The sequence below is a fragment of the Sminthopsis crassicaudata genome, chromosome 3 (genome assembly GCF_048593235.1).
Source record: "Sminthopsis crassicaudata isolate SCR6 chromosome 3, ASM4859323v1, whole genome shotgun sequence".
Classification (NCBI taxonomy): Eukaryota; Metazoa; Chordata; class Mammalia; order Dasyuromorphia; family Dasyuridae; genus Sminthopsis; species Sminthopsis crassicaudata.
Window position 1 is genome coordinate 378588142 of NC_133619.1, and position 13186 is coordinate 378601327.

The 13186-nt window shown below is 34.6% G+C and overlaps 1 protein-coding gene across 1 annotated transcript in view; it reads left to right on the plus strand.

The window, feature by feature from the left end:
- The first annotated feature begins 10205 nt into the window (after positions 1-10205).
- Positions 10206-13186, plus strand: part of HNMT (histamine N-methyltransferase) — a 55094-nt gene continuing 52113 nt past the window's right edge. The window contains exon 1 of the mRNA XM_074301933.1: positions 10206-10445. Within this exon, the coding sequence (XP_074158034.1) occupies positions 10309-10445 (137 nt within the window). The 5' untranslated portion in view covers positions 10206-10308. The remainder of the gene's footprint in view (positions 10446-13186) is intronic.

Below are 13186 nucleotides of genomic sequence, written 5' to 3' on the forward strand. Positions count from 1 at the left end.
TGAATCATCTCATTGTTGAAAAGAGCCACATCCATCAGAATTTATCATTGTAAAATCTTGTTTCTGTGTACAATGATCTGGTTCTCCTTATTTCACTCACCAAAAGTTCATGTCTCTCCAGGCCTCTCTCTGAAATCATCCTACTGATCGTTTCTTAGAACAATAATATTCCATAACATTCATATACTATAATTTATTCAGCCATTCTCTAATTGATGGGCATCCATTCAGTTTCCAGTTTCTTGTCACTACAAAAAGGGCTGCCACAAACATTTTTGCATATGTAAGTTCCTTCCTTTAAGATCTCTTTGGGATATAAGCCCATAGAAACACTATTGGATCAAAGAGTATACACAGTTTAACAGCCCTTTAGGCATAGTTCCCAATTGCTCTCCAGAATGGTTGGATCAGTTTACAATTCCACCAACAATGTATTAGTGTCTCAGTTTTCCCACATCCTCTTAAATATCCATTATTGTCTTTCCCTGTCATCTTAGCCAATCAGAGAGGTGTGTAATGGTACCTCAGACTTGTTTTAATTTGAATTTCTCTGATCAATAGTTATTTAGAACACCTTTTCATATGACTAGAAATGATTTTAATCTCTTCACCTGAAAATCGTCTGTTCATATCCTTTGACCATTTATCAATTGGAGAATGGCTTGTCAAGCCACTTTCAAAACACACAGAGAATTTCTGAGTATTTGTACTCTAACAAAAGAAAAATGCACTTGGAGTTTCTAGTCCAGGAACTGCCTTCTCATGGAACCAATTCTGTCAAATACCTCTCATAACATTTGAGTGCAAAGTTTTGTTGAAATGAGTTAAATATTTAAATCACTTATGTCTCATATAATTGCTTTGATCCTATGATGTAGCTGCTCCAAAACACGGACCATGAACATGATTCTCTCCTGTTGCCTGCTGGTACTCAATGGGTCTTGAAACTATTTACTTACAAAGCAACATCTAAATCTGGCACTGCCCAAGGAATTGCCTTAGCAAACTAGATTGTAGAATCTTTAAGCAGTCTAGGATTCAAAAATGACATTGATTTAATATTAAAAAGTCAAGAAGAGTTAAGTTATTGATGATAATATCTAACCCCTTACTTATTATTTTTACTATGCAAGCTCTATGGATCCTTGAGAGTAAGAGATAGAGGAAATTTGTGACACTGGCCTAACAGTCTGGATTCTGATTTTAGTTCCAACTCTGCCTTGTGTTCACTGTGTAATGTTGAAAAGCCACTTAATCTCTTCAGTATTCACTTCATCTATAACATCAGTAGTTTGGTGGTAGACTAGACAAACTCCAAAGCCTTTCTAACTCTAACATTCTATAACTTGATATAACTGGAAGTCTTTATTAGGAAATACATTGAAACAACTACAAATTAAACCTGATAAACCCTAGAAGCATTTTACCTTCTCTATCTTAGTTTACCTTCTCTGTCTTAGACTTATTAAAAGCCATTTCTTTCTCAGCTACCTGACTGGTCTTCTTAATATGCTTCCTCATACCTATTGGTGGTTGGCAGATTTGTAATTTGTGATCTTGGGACTTTTTGAAATGAGTTGTTTAATGAATACTCTACATCTTCTGCTCTGACAGCTGTGTAGTTTCCCCTGGCTTTTCTAAGACCTGGCTCCTTACCAGTTGTCCCCTTGTGGCTGTGCCCTTTGATCTAGGTCACTTTAGGTTACTTCTTAATTGATCCCATTCTGTACGTATACTAAACTTCTTCTACTGCCCTCCCCATCTCCTTCTGTTGTTTCTTCATTCTCTCTTCTGAATTCTTTTTTTGTTTGTTTGTTTGTTTGCTATCCTCATGATTCTGAAACTGTTACAACTTATTCTCTAGATTTTAAAGATGATTTTTATTCTCATCTTCCCCATATTTCTTGGTTTGACTCTATATTTTGGTCTTTGTTCTTCTCACTTACCCCAAAAAATTTTAATTAAGAACACATTGAATTGAAAAGTAGTGAATTAAAAATAACAATTCAAATGGCTTCTCAGATTTTATCCATTTCATTGTTATTGCTAACTGGATGAGCTCAAGCAAGCAATTTAACCTTTTTTGGGCCTCAACTGACTCATCAATAAATTGAGGATAATAATACTTTTCCAGGAAGATACTTGTTGAGAACTGGACCAAATGATCCTTTAAGGTTCTTTTTCCTTTGGTTCTAAGAAAACTTCTGTTAGCTTAATAAAAACCAAAAAAAAAAAAAAAATAGATTTTTTGAATCTTCTGATTTTGAACTTAAAATTGTTTTTAGAATGATCCTCAGATTTTTAATCAGTGAATCAAGATATTCTTTATCCTACCTGCCAGTTTTAAAGAAGGAAAGGGGGGTAATAATAGAGTGGGGAAAGACATGTAAATGGAATCATTATAATAAAAAAAAAATCTAGGTAGTGTTTCAAGATTTGCCAAGGACCTTTATATATACTATCTCAACTGATCCTCCCAGCAAATCTTTAATATTGCTTCTTTTTTAATTGGACAAAGAAATTGAGGCTTGCAGAGTTCATTATATTAGAGATTTCAATTTGGAAATCTGCCTTGAAAGCCATCAGTTTTTATTCCTATATTTAACACATGAGAAAACTGGGACTAAGAAATATATTAAATGACTTGTCCAGAGTCACATATCTAATATTTTCCTGAAGTAAGCTTTTGGTCTTCCTGACTTCAAGTTTGCTACTCTATGTATTGCCACTAGCCACTTTCCTGGTTGACTGAAATTTCAAGCTAAAAAAAAAAATTATACTTAATTTATTTTGATGCATTTTTGGTCATTGGCATTTTAAAATACATATAAAGCAAGTAACAGTAAGGATCCCCAATCAAAAAAGAAATGCTTTAAAAACAGTATTTTAAAAATTCAAAAGAACAGAATAAGCAATTTTTTTTAATCCAAAAGGCAAGATAAAAAGAAATTTAGTATATCAGGAGCAAAAAATTAACAATGATTATTTATGAATTGAACTATAAATTTTATTTATCTTCTTTATCAATAAATATCATCTTTGAAATTGGAAAGAGTAGAAAGTATGATTAAGAGAGAATTGAATTCAAGATGGTTGCTGCTTGCTAGTGAGGAGATAATGGCAACCTTGAGGAAAATAACTATTCTGACTTAGACTTTGTGATAAAGAAGAATAGGAAAGACAGCCAGGCTTTGTTTGACATGCACCCTAGACCTAAAGTAGAAAAAAAAAAGAAGGGGTTCAAAAAAAGGATAGGTAGAATGTAATGGACAAAAATTCTATAAAAGTTCAATAGAATGAGGAAGCTCTCAAGAATGAAATTCTGAAGACTCATAAAGAAAAAAAAACCTGATAGATTCATTTATATGTAACCTTTTTGGAAGTGAGGGGCTATTTCTACCTTTCTTTGCATCCCCAATATTTAATACAGTGCCTAATATATAATAAGCAATTAATCATGCATATTTACTGCTTGATTGATAAAGAAAAGAAGAAACTATATAAGGAGAACAATGTAGATAAAAAGGGAACTAAGTTGCCAACTTAAAATTTTTTAATTATTTTTTTTTAAACAGAAGTACAGATACCCAAAGAGGACAAATGAAACTGCATAAGATGACCCTGTAATAACAATTTTATCAGGAATGCTAAAATTCAGACTGAGCTGCAGTAGATAAGAATTCTTAAAATAGTTGTTCTTGAGTAATAAAGAAAAGGGTAAAAGTTGTTTTTACTACACTGTTTATAGTAGATAGATTGAAATGACTAAAGAAAACAAAAACCATTAGCTTCTCATATTACATCTGTTTTCTCTATGGAGAAAAATTATCTTTGTATTGAAAAGGACAAACAAAGATGACTAATAAGAAATTGATCCTCATGATAAGTAGAAAGATAGAAAGAGTATACCTATCTGTGTTTGATGGATTAAAGTTTCCAGGATCAAAAGAACTTCATATAAGGATACTAAAAGATTAAGTAGATGTGATTATCAAATAACTGTAAATGATCTGTAAAAATCAAGGAAAATGGATGTACCACAGGACTGGAGAAGGATAAACTCTGATCCAATTTTTGAGAACAGAGTTAGCAAATTATGAATCTTTAATTTCAATTCCTGCAAAAATCTAGGTTGTATTATTAAATAATGAATCTAAAAACAAAGAATCAGTGACTAAAGTCCAGCATGGTTTCATGTGATTTTTTTTTTTTCATGTGATGTTAAATGATGTTAGACTACTTATTCAAGTCTAACATTCCTTTTAATACAATATTGCTAATTCTGTTGGATAAACAGGATATGACCAAAAATATATTTAATTAGATTTTACCAATTCATTTGTAGAATCATTAATGTTATTTCTTATAGACAAGATGGAGAAATATCAGCTAGACAATTCCACAATATATAAATGTGTAATTATAAATATTCACATTAAGGATCCACAAAATAGTCATTAATGATTCGATGTTAACTTGGAAGAGTGTCTAGAATAAAATTCCCTAAGGAATTGGTTCTGTGCTGTTTAACATTTTTTCAGTGACTTGTATAGAAGTTAAAAATGACATATTTACCAAGGCTGCTGTGGGACAAATCTGGGAGGGATAGAGCACTTTCTATTGAGGAATTATAATCTCCCCAAAATATTGACAGGTTAAAATTCTAAGACTAATTAAACAAGTCAAGAAGCACTTAATTGCTATGAGCCACATACTATTTGAAGTGCCAGAGATAGGAGTCCATAATCTAATGTGAGAGGTAATATTCAAACAATTATGTACAAACAAAATATATACATAAATTAAAGCTAATCTCAAAGGGAAGAAAATAACATTCAGTGGATCAGAGAAAGGGTTCTTGAAGAAAAGTAGAATTTTAGCTGTAACTTGAAGGAAACTAGTGAAAATAGGAGGGAGATCATTCTGGGCTTTAAAGGAAGGAGGAATGGAAACTTCCAGTGAAATACAGTGAGATAGATGTTTAAATGTTTTGGTAAATATCAAGAAAGGCCAGTACCACTGAATCAAAGAAACATGAAATGGAGTAAAGTGGAAGACTAGAAAAATTGGAAGGAATAAGATTATGAAAAGTTTAAAAAGTCAAGGAGAACATTTATTTTTGATTCTGCAGATAACAGTGAATAACTGAAGTATAATTACTAGGCAGGTAACATGGTTAGACCTGCATTTTAGAAAGATCAATTTGGTTTTAGTTGAATATATAATGGATTAGAGTGAGGAAAGACTTGAGGCAAGAAGAATAACCAGAAAGCTATTTCTTTAGTCCATGGATTAGCATTAGATGATAAGAGCCTGAACCACAGTGGATTAATTTCACAAGAGAAAAGGAATTGCATATAAGAGATATTGTGAAATTAGAATTGGCAGATTAAATATGCAGATGAGAGCAAGAGATTAAAAATAAGGTCAACTTCAATATGGATAAAAGTAAAATCTTTTATTTGGTGTCAAAAAGTCACTTTCCAAGTACAAGATATTGAAGATGTATATAGATAACAATCTATTTCAAAGGAAAATATGGGAATTTTATTGGAATGCAAGGACAATATGAATCAGCAAAACAAAAGTCATTGTGATTTAAGACTATATTAATAAAGATTTTTTTTTTTACATGAGGAAGAAGATAATGTATTAAAATGTATCTGACCCTGACCACCATCACATTTCTAAATGGTATAGTAAATTAATAGTGTCCAGAAATAAGGTCCCAAAGTAAAACTTGGAAATCAAGTATAGACCATCCTAAAGAACAAAGGAGCATAACATATGAGATGTTAACTAAAAATCACACACTGAAACTTAGGGTTAAATCAAGGGAAGCCATCTAAGCTTTGCTATTCTTTTGGTATTATGATGTATAAACCAACCTCAGATAAATTCCAGACTCTGCAGTACAAGCAGAAGAACATTAAATGTTGCTGATCACTTTGAGATGACATGAATATCTGGGACTGTGCTATTCCAGTGCTCTCAACTCAGATTCATGATTATATAAGTGACTCCTACTGCTTCTTTTCTTCCCACAAATGTTTACTTTTACCACTTTATCCCACCCCTCATTTACCATTTGTCTTTGTACTTTCTGTGCCAGTTGCCTCTATACTCTTTGTATCTTATTAAAGTACAATTGCAGTCTTACTTCCTGCTGCCATTTTTTTTTTGGTTTTGTTTTATTTCTAGCTAATAGCCAAAGGATCAGATTGTCTTTCTTATTCCATAGATTAATTAGAATTTCAGATAGCATCCCAGAATTCACTCCTGAACAAAGCACATCTTAAACATTGTGTTTATTTCTGGATGCCAGTATTTAGAAAGAACACTGACTGATCAACAGGAAGGTATCCAAAGAAGAAAGGCTATTATAAGACTAATATACCTTAATATCATGCCATGAAGATTGGTTGAATAAGCTAGGGATTTTAACATGTAGAAGGGAAGTCCTGGGAAGTGGGGGGGGGGTGCTAAAAATGGGAATAAAAGCTATATTCTATTATTTGAGGCATTATTATGTGAGAGATCGACTTGTTCTAATTGTCTCCAAAGAGCAGAAGTAGGACTGAATTTGCAGCAAATCTGCAAAGAAAAAGATTTAAGCCTAATAAAAGGAAAATTTTTCTCAGTTGGACTGATCCAGAATCAAAATGGATTGCCTCACGCAGTTATGAGTTCAACCTCAGGAGATGCCTTTGGTGAAAACATTGTAGAAAATATTTTTGTTAAGATATTGATTACTGGGCTGCCAGGTGGCATAGTGGATAGAGTATCAGCCCTGAAGTCAGGAGGACCTGAGTTCAAATATGACCTCAGACACTTAACACTTCCTAGCTGGGTGACCCTAGGCAAGTCACTTATCCCCACTTGCCTCAGGGAAGAAAAAAAAAAGGTATGAATAGCTTTTGAAATCTTCCATGTAATTATTTAACAAACTAGGAAGTAGTAAAGAAAGATCCAGATTTGTTTGAAAATAAGTAAAAGTCTCACTGAAGAATTATAGCAGAGTTATTTAAACTTGAAAAAGATTCTAGAGGTAATTTAGTCCAACACATTTATTTTACAGATGAAGAAATTAAAGCCCAGAGAGATGAAGTAACATGTAACTTGTTCAAGGACCCATGGGTAGCAAATTATAGAGCAGAATTTGAACCAAGGCAGTTCTTTCCATTGAATTATGATGTCATCTTATATATGAGGCCCCTGAAGATACTTATAGTTGTGATTGTGGACCTGTCAATGATCTTTGAAGATACATAGAAGGAAGGAAAGAAAAGTGTCAGAAGATTGAATAGAAATGTAATGAAAGGCCTAGCATGTGCACAGACTCCATAAGTTTGCTCAAATGATATCTTTCGATATGGAAAACATTAAATAGAATCGTCCAAGAGGAGGATGGTAGGCATCTGCTTATGTGGAATCATAGTGACATGTACCTTTGGGACTTCTGGTAGTACCTTTTGTGACTGATTCCAGTTAGCTGCCTATATGCTCAGGATGAACCTTTTGATGAGTTGTATAGCTGCAATTACTTATTAACATCTTATAAAGGGCCTGAGTCTTCTCTAGATATCTGGTCCATTTGCCTTTGGAGTAACTCACAATAACTGAAGTGAGATGCAGTGCAATAAAGGGAAGGACCCTGGGCATTTTTCTTCCTGAAATATCATGTGAACCCTAAGAAACAGAAATCCTTTAGCCTTTTTTGTTTATTCTTTTCTGTTCTAAGTATAGGAAATAGAATCACCAACTTGTCTGGGAAAGCAAGTCACAAGAATCCAGGAATTATAACCCAGACAAAACTGTTTCAGTCAGCCTAGCACTAATGCCTCAAAATGGAAGAGTAATTTGGGGTAGTGGCCTTTGGAACCTCAGTTCACTGGAAGGATTCATCCAGGCTTTTTGCTGCTTTTAGATATCGACTTGGTGGAACCACTGCTAGGTAGGAACTAAGCTAAATTTGAGATTTTCTGCTCAGAGAACAAGATACTATAGGGGAGAGTATGCTCTGGAAGTGTTGGAGGAATGTTTGTCATTTATTTTATAATTTTGAAATAAATATTTCTTTGCAAAAATTATAGCATATTAAGTGGTTAAATAGAGCTAGAATGTTAATCCTTCCTAACAAAATGGAGAATACAACTAGTATGAGAACACATTCAAAAGATGGCAGCGGAAGAGCAGAGATACTTCAACCTCTCAGGTTACCCTAGAACTCTGATGAGATATAGCAGGCTTATTTCTGAGGGAGGAAGTAAAGAGAGTATATTTGTTATAGAGGCAAATGTCTAGTTTTTTAAAAATAGTTTTGAAGATTAATTCCAGAAATTAAAACATAGTAAGCTTGACACTGATCCCTTTTAAAAAATTATAGAATTAAATGTTAAATGGATGATTTGTGACAACTTAGAGAAGGAAATGTTTCACTAAGACCAAGTCATGCCAAACTAACCTCATTTTTTTTTTAATGGACTAACAGATAAGGAATACCACAGATGTGCTTGATTTCAGCACACTATTTTACAGAGACTCTCATGAGGTTCTTTTTGATAGAATGAAGAAATGTGAGCTTTAACAATAATATACCTAGGTCAATTTTAATTCTTTGTAGAATCTTACTCAATGTATATTGATTAATGAATTGATGTCAATCTAGAGAGGTTTCCTATGGTACTATTTTTTTGTTCAATAACTTGGATAAAACACTGAATTTGGAAACAGATGACCTAGCTACAAATATTAATTCTGCTGATTAATGTTGTATGACATTGGAGCAGTCACTTTAGCTCAATCAAACAAGAAGGGTTAAGTAGACAGCCTCTGAAGTTTGTCAGTTCTGAAATGATTTGATCTATGATTCCATACTTTTTCTTCTTTTTTTTTTTTTTTTGAGGGGGTTGGGTGTATATATGATTTCATTAATATAGGGAACTCTTGATGAAGATACTCCCTTTATTAATGTAGAATAGTAAGGCATCTGTAACTTGTAATCTTAGACAAAGAAGTGAATATACTTAATATATACTTAACACGTTAGGGGCAGTATTTATCTTCCTTACTCCACAACTATCTATCTATCATGTCACACTGTCTATATGAAGTTTATATAAAGCACAGAAATCTAATTTCCAGATATATGGAATGACAGAAGCAAAATTCTAGAAGATCTGGATTAGTAAGAAGAAATTAACAATATGAAATGTTATAGTGATAAATAGTAAATTCTGCCCATTAGTGAAAAGAATCAACTAAACAAAGAGAAAACGAAAGCTACAAGCTTAACAGCCAATCACAGCAGGGAGAAACCCAGGATTTTAGATGTCTGCAAATTCTACATAGATGAGTCAATTTCAGCTCTAAGGTTGATTCTACTACTTATTCCTGTATGATCTTAAGCAAATCACTCCACTTCGATTATTTATGTATTAAATGAGGAGGTTGGATTAGGTAACTTTTCCACCTTTAAATCTATGAAACAATAGTCCTTTGTAGTATGGGAATATAGCTTCCTAAAAAAAATTTAATGAAAATCTTACATTCCACTAATAGAAACAGTATACTGACCAAAAATCACACTAGCCCATCATCAAGATGCCTTGGTAATATTACTTCTAGATATCAACAAGCTAGTTTTTTGTTATTTTTTTTTTTTAAAGGTACGAGCAGAAATATGATTTGAGCTCCACATTTTTTATATAATATCAATTTTTCCACAGGTCAAATTAACATTAAAATGTCATTTGTTGAACCTTTTCCCATCTAAAGAAAGAATTGGGGGAGGAGGGGAAATACAGTATTTTGCCCTAAGCATTTGGATAAAGACATCTAATATGATTTTGTATTTATAATGGCCAATGCATTCCTAAATTTGAGGCTTCTTCGGCTTTTTCAGACATTTAGCTTTCCTATTTGGAGGTCACTTTCCTGGGACAACCACAGGAGAAACAGGAAATGAATCCAAAGTAATCTTGATTTTTATAGTTCTGGCAAAAAAAAAAAAAAAAAAAGCCTCCTGAGGTTTGAAACAAAAGTTTCAGCACTGGGATTTACTGCCTGGTTTTACTACCTTTTCCCTTTTCCCTAAAATAACTAATCAGCAGGGGTTAAAGTTTCAGTAACAAGTCCCGCGGGGCATTTTATATGCTAATAAGTCCTGCTCCAGTGTCAGACACTGGTGACCTGCTCCCCACAAGTCTGGACTGGGGGCTGGGAAGAGGGTGGACGCCAGGAGGAGGAGCGGGTGGCGGGAAGAGAGAGAAACTTCCCTTCCCCTTCTGCCTTTCTCAAAAACCAAACATGGCATCTTCCATGAGGAGCTTGCTTTCTGATCATGGCAGATACGTTGAAGCTTTTCGCCGATTTCTGGCTAATTCCACGGAGCACCAGTGCATGCAGAATTTCATAGAGGAGAAGCTGCCAGGCATTATAGCAAGGTAACAAAAGACAGACGCTTTCTCCAGAAGGACCCCTGGGAAACCACAGTCAGTGCAAGTGATCAGTGCATGCTGAGGGAGGAACCGAGGATAGGCATGTAGTGGCAAGGGAGAGATATGGATTACTTCCGAGCTTCTCATTCTCTCCCCAACCCTCCGTGTTTCCTACCTCCCTTCCCGCCCCTCCCCCAACCAAAAGGCTTCAGTCCAACCTTTCATTTAGACGTTCCACCCCATGGCCCTGGTTGCAGTAGAAGCCTTTCGAGCCTGTAGTCTAGTAAATCAGTTATGGTTAATCATTTCCAGATACCGAATGAATACAAAAGATAAAAAAGCTTTTAAAGTCATATATTTACATTCCTTTCTTCCTCTTTCCCTCCCGTTTCCCTCCCTCCCTTCCTCCCTACCTTCCTCTTTCCTTTCCTTTTCTTTCCCTTCCTTCCTTCCTTCCTTCCTTCCTTCCTTCCTTCCTTCCTTCCTTCCTTAATTCCTTCCTTCCTTCCTTCCTTCCTTCCTTCCTTCCTTCCTTCCTTCCTTCCTTCCTTCCTTCCTTCCTTCCTTCCTTCCTTCCTTCCTTCCTTTTTATTTTTTTCTCCACAAATACCCTCCCTCACCCCAACTCCAAATTTGACCTACCACTGGACATCATTTTTCACTCTCCTGGTGTTTGTACTTGTTCAGTTCTGTTTCTACTAAGCAAAAATCATTCATGTTATTCTTAGGTCCCAGATAGGGTTTCCTCCATTCATATTTTCTGAATAGCCTGAAATTTAAACAATCACAATAGCATTTAGACTAAAAGAACTGGATGGCCCTTAGCCTTAGTAATATCCATTTAAACGTCTTTCCTTATGTATTATTATGATTATCACTTCGCTTATCATTTACCAAAAGAAAAATCATTACTGTCTATCTTTTTCAGGCTAGTATTAGCTGTATGACCCTTTAAAAAGAGAGTTTTCCCATTATCAGTGAAACAGATTTGCTCCCCTACAATCCATGAGGTTCTTTTTTTTTTTTTTTTTTTTTTCTTTTTTTGATGAATGTGTTCAATTTGTGTGGGAGCTGATAAGCGTTATGAGAGGACTAGATTCTACTCTCTAAAGATAATCAAATCTCCTGCCTTAAGGATGTGGATTTCAATAAATTAACAGAAGTGTTAGGTTGGGTCCAGGAAAAAGATACTGAAATGGGTGAGCCTGAGATCCTATCTTTATCTGCATTAAATCGCTAAATTCTGCCCTCCCCTGGTTTTCACTCCAGTTTCTCTTAAATTTTGTCATTGGGCCTGTCTGTCTGACAATAGCAGACAAGAGTCCTTGGCTTGAATTTTAATAGGATCTCCTATTCCTTTCCCAAATGTTTCCTGTTTTCTATTTCTGGGGACAAAACAATTGTGTCCTAGGAGTTCAGTGTAAAAATGGCTTTTTGTTTTCTTGTAAGAAAATGCTAAAGTTTCATTCTGATATTTTACCAGATATGTAAATGAGCCTGGGCTCTGGAAGGTTATGCCAGCAGAGCACGAATTTTGGCAAGCTTCAGTTAAGACAGTGACAGACTGTAGGTCTGTTGTCATAGCATCATATGATCATATGTCATAGCCTACTGAAAATTAATTGAATTTACCTATACATTAGGCCTAAAATGATGAATTTTTGGCTCTTTAAGATCATCTATTAAGTTGTAGAAGGGCTGTGGAGAGGCAGTATCCAAATTTAAGAAATGATAGAGCTTAATATATTATGGAATCATAGAATTTGATAGATGGAAGGAACCTTCATTCCTATCTAGTCTAACTCATATAAGAAAGGAATCTCTACTATAAAACAGATTCCCAAAAAGATTTATGGAAGTACTCTAGAACATATTATATATAAGTTACACAGTACAAATATAGACCAACAGCTGAAAGAGACCTTCCAGGTCATCTATTCAAACCCATTTATTTAACTTACAAGGAAACTGAGGCCCAGAGAGGTAAAGTATTTTGCCCAAGCTCATACAGGTGGGAAATATAGAATACTACATGATATGCGACCAGATCTGATATTATTATTTGCTATCTGATGACTTACTGTTTGGAAATAGCAGGTGCTTATTTTATTACTAGTCAATCATTCAGTAGTTTTTATTGAGCCATTAGAATTTGCCATGGGGCTATTACTGTTCATACAAAGGAAATATTCATTAGATATGCATTCTTAATTGGATATACACAGTGGAGAGGTGGGGGGGGAGAGGAGAAGGAGAGAAAGAAAACAAAGAAAGGAAGGAAGGAAGAAAGAAAGAGAAAGGGAGGGAGGGAGGAAGGAAGGAAGGAAGGAAGGAAGGAAGGAAGGAAGGAAGGAAGGAAGGAAGGAAGGAAGGAAGGAAGAAAGAAAGAAAGAGAAAGGGAGGGAGGGAGGAAGGAAGGAAGGAAGGAAGGAAGGAAGGAAGGAAGGAAGGAAGGAAGGAAGGAAGGAAGGAAGGAAGGAAGGAAGGAAGGAAGGAAGGAAGGAAGAATTTTCAAAAGCAATACCAGGTGATATAAAACAAAGGTATACTGGAATTTTCCTTGGAACAGAGGTTTGAAGTCGATTTTGAATAAAGGAAAGCAACCTGTAAAGGATCTTGTTGAATGATCTTACTTCATATATATGTGTGTATATATATATACATATATATGTATATGTATATACCAGAGGTATAGCTGTAGCTACCTTCTTCCCACTAATTAGTTCAGCTTTCCCATATCCACATAG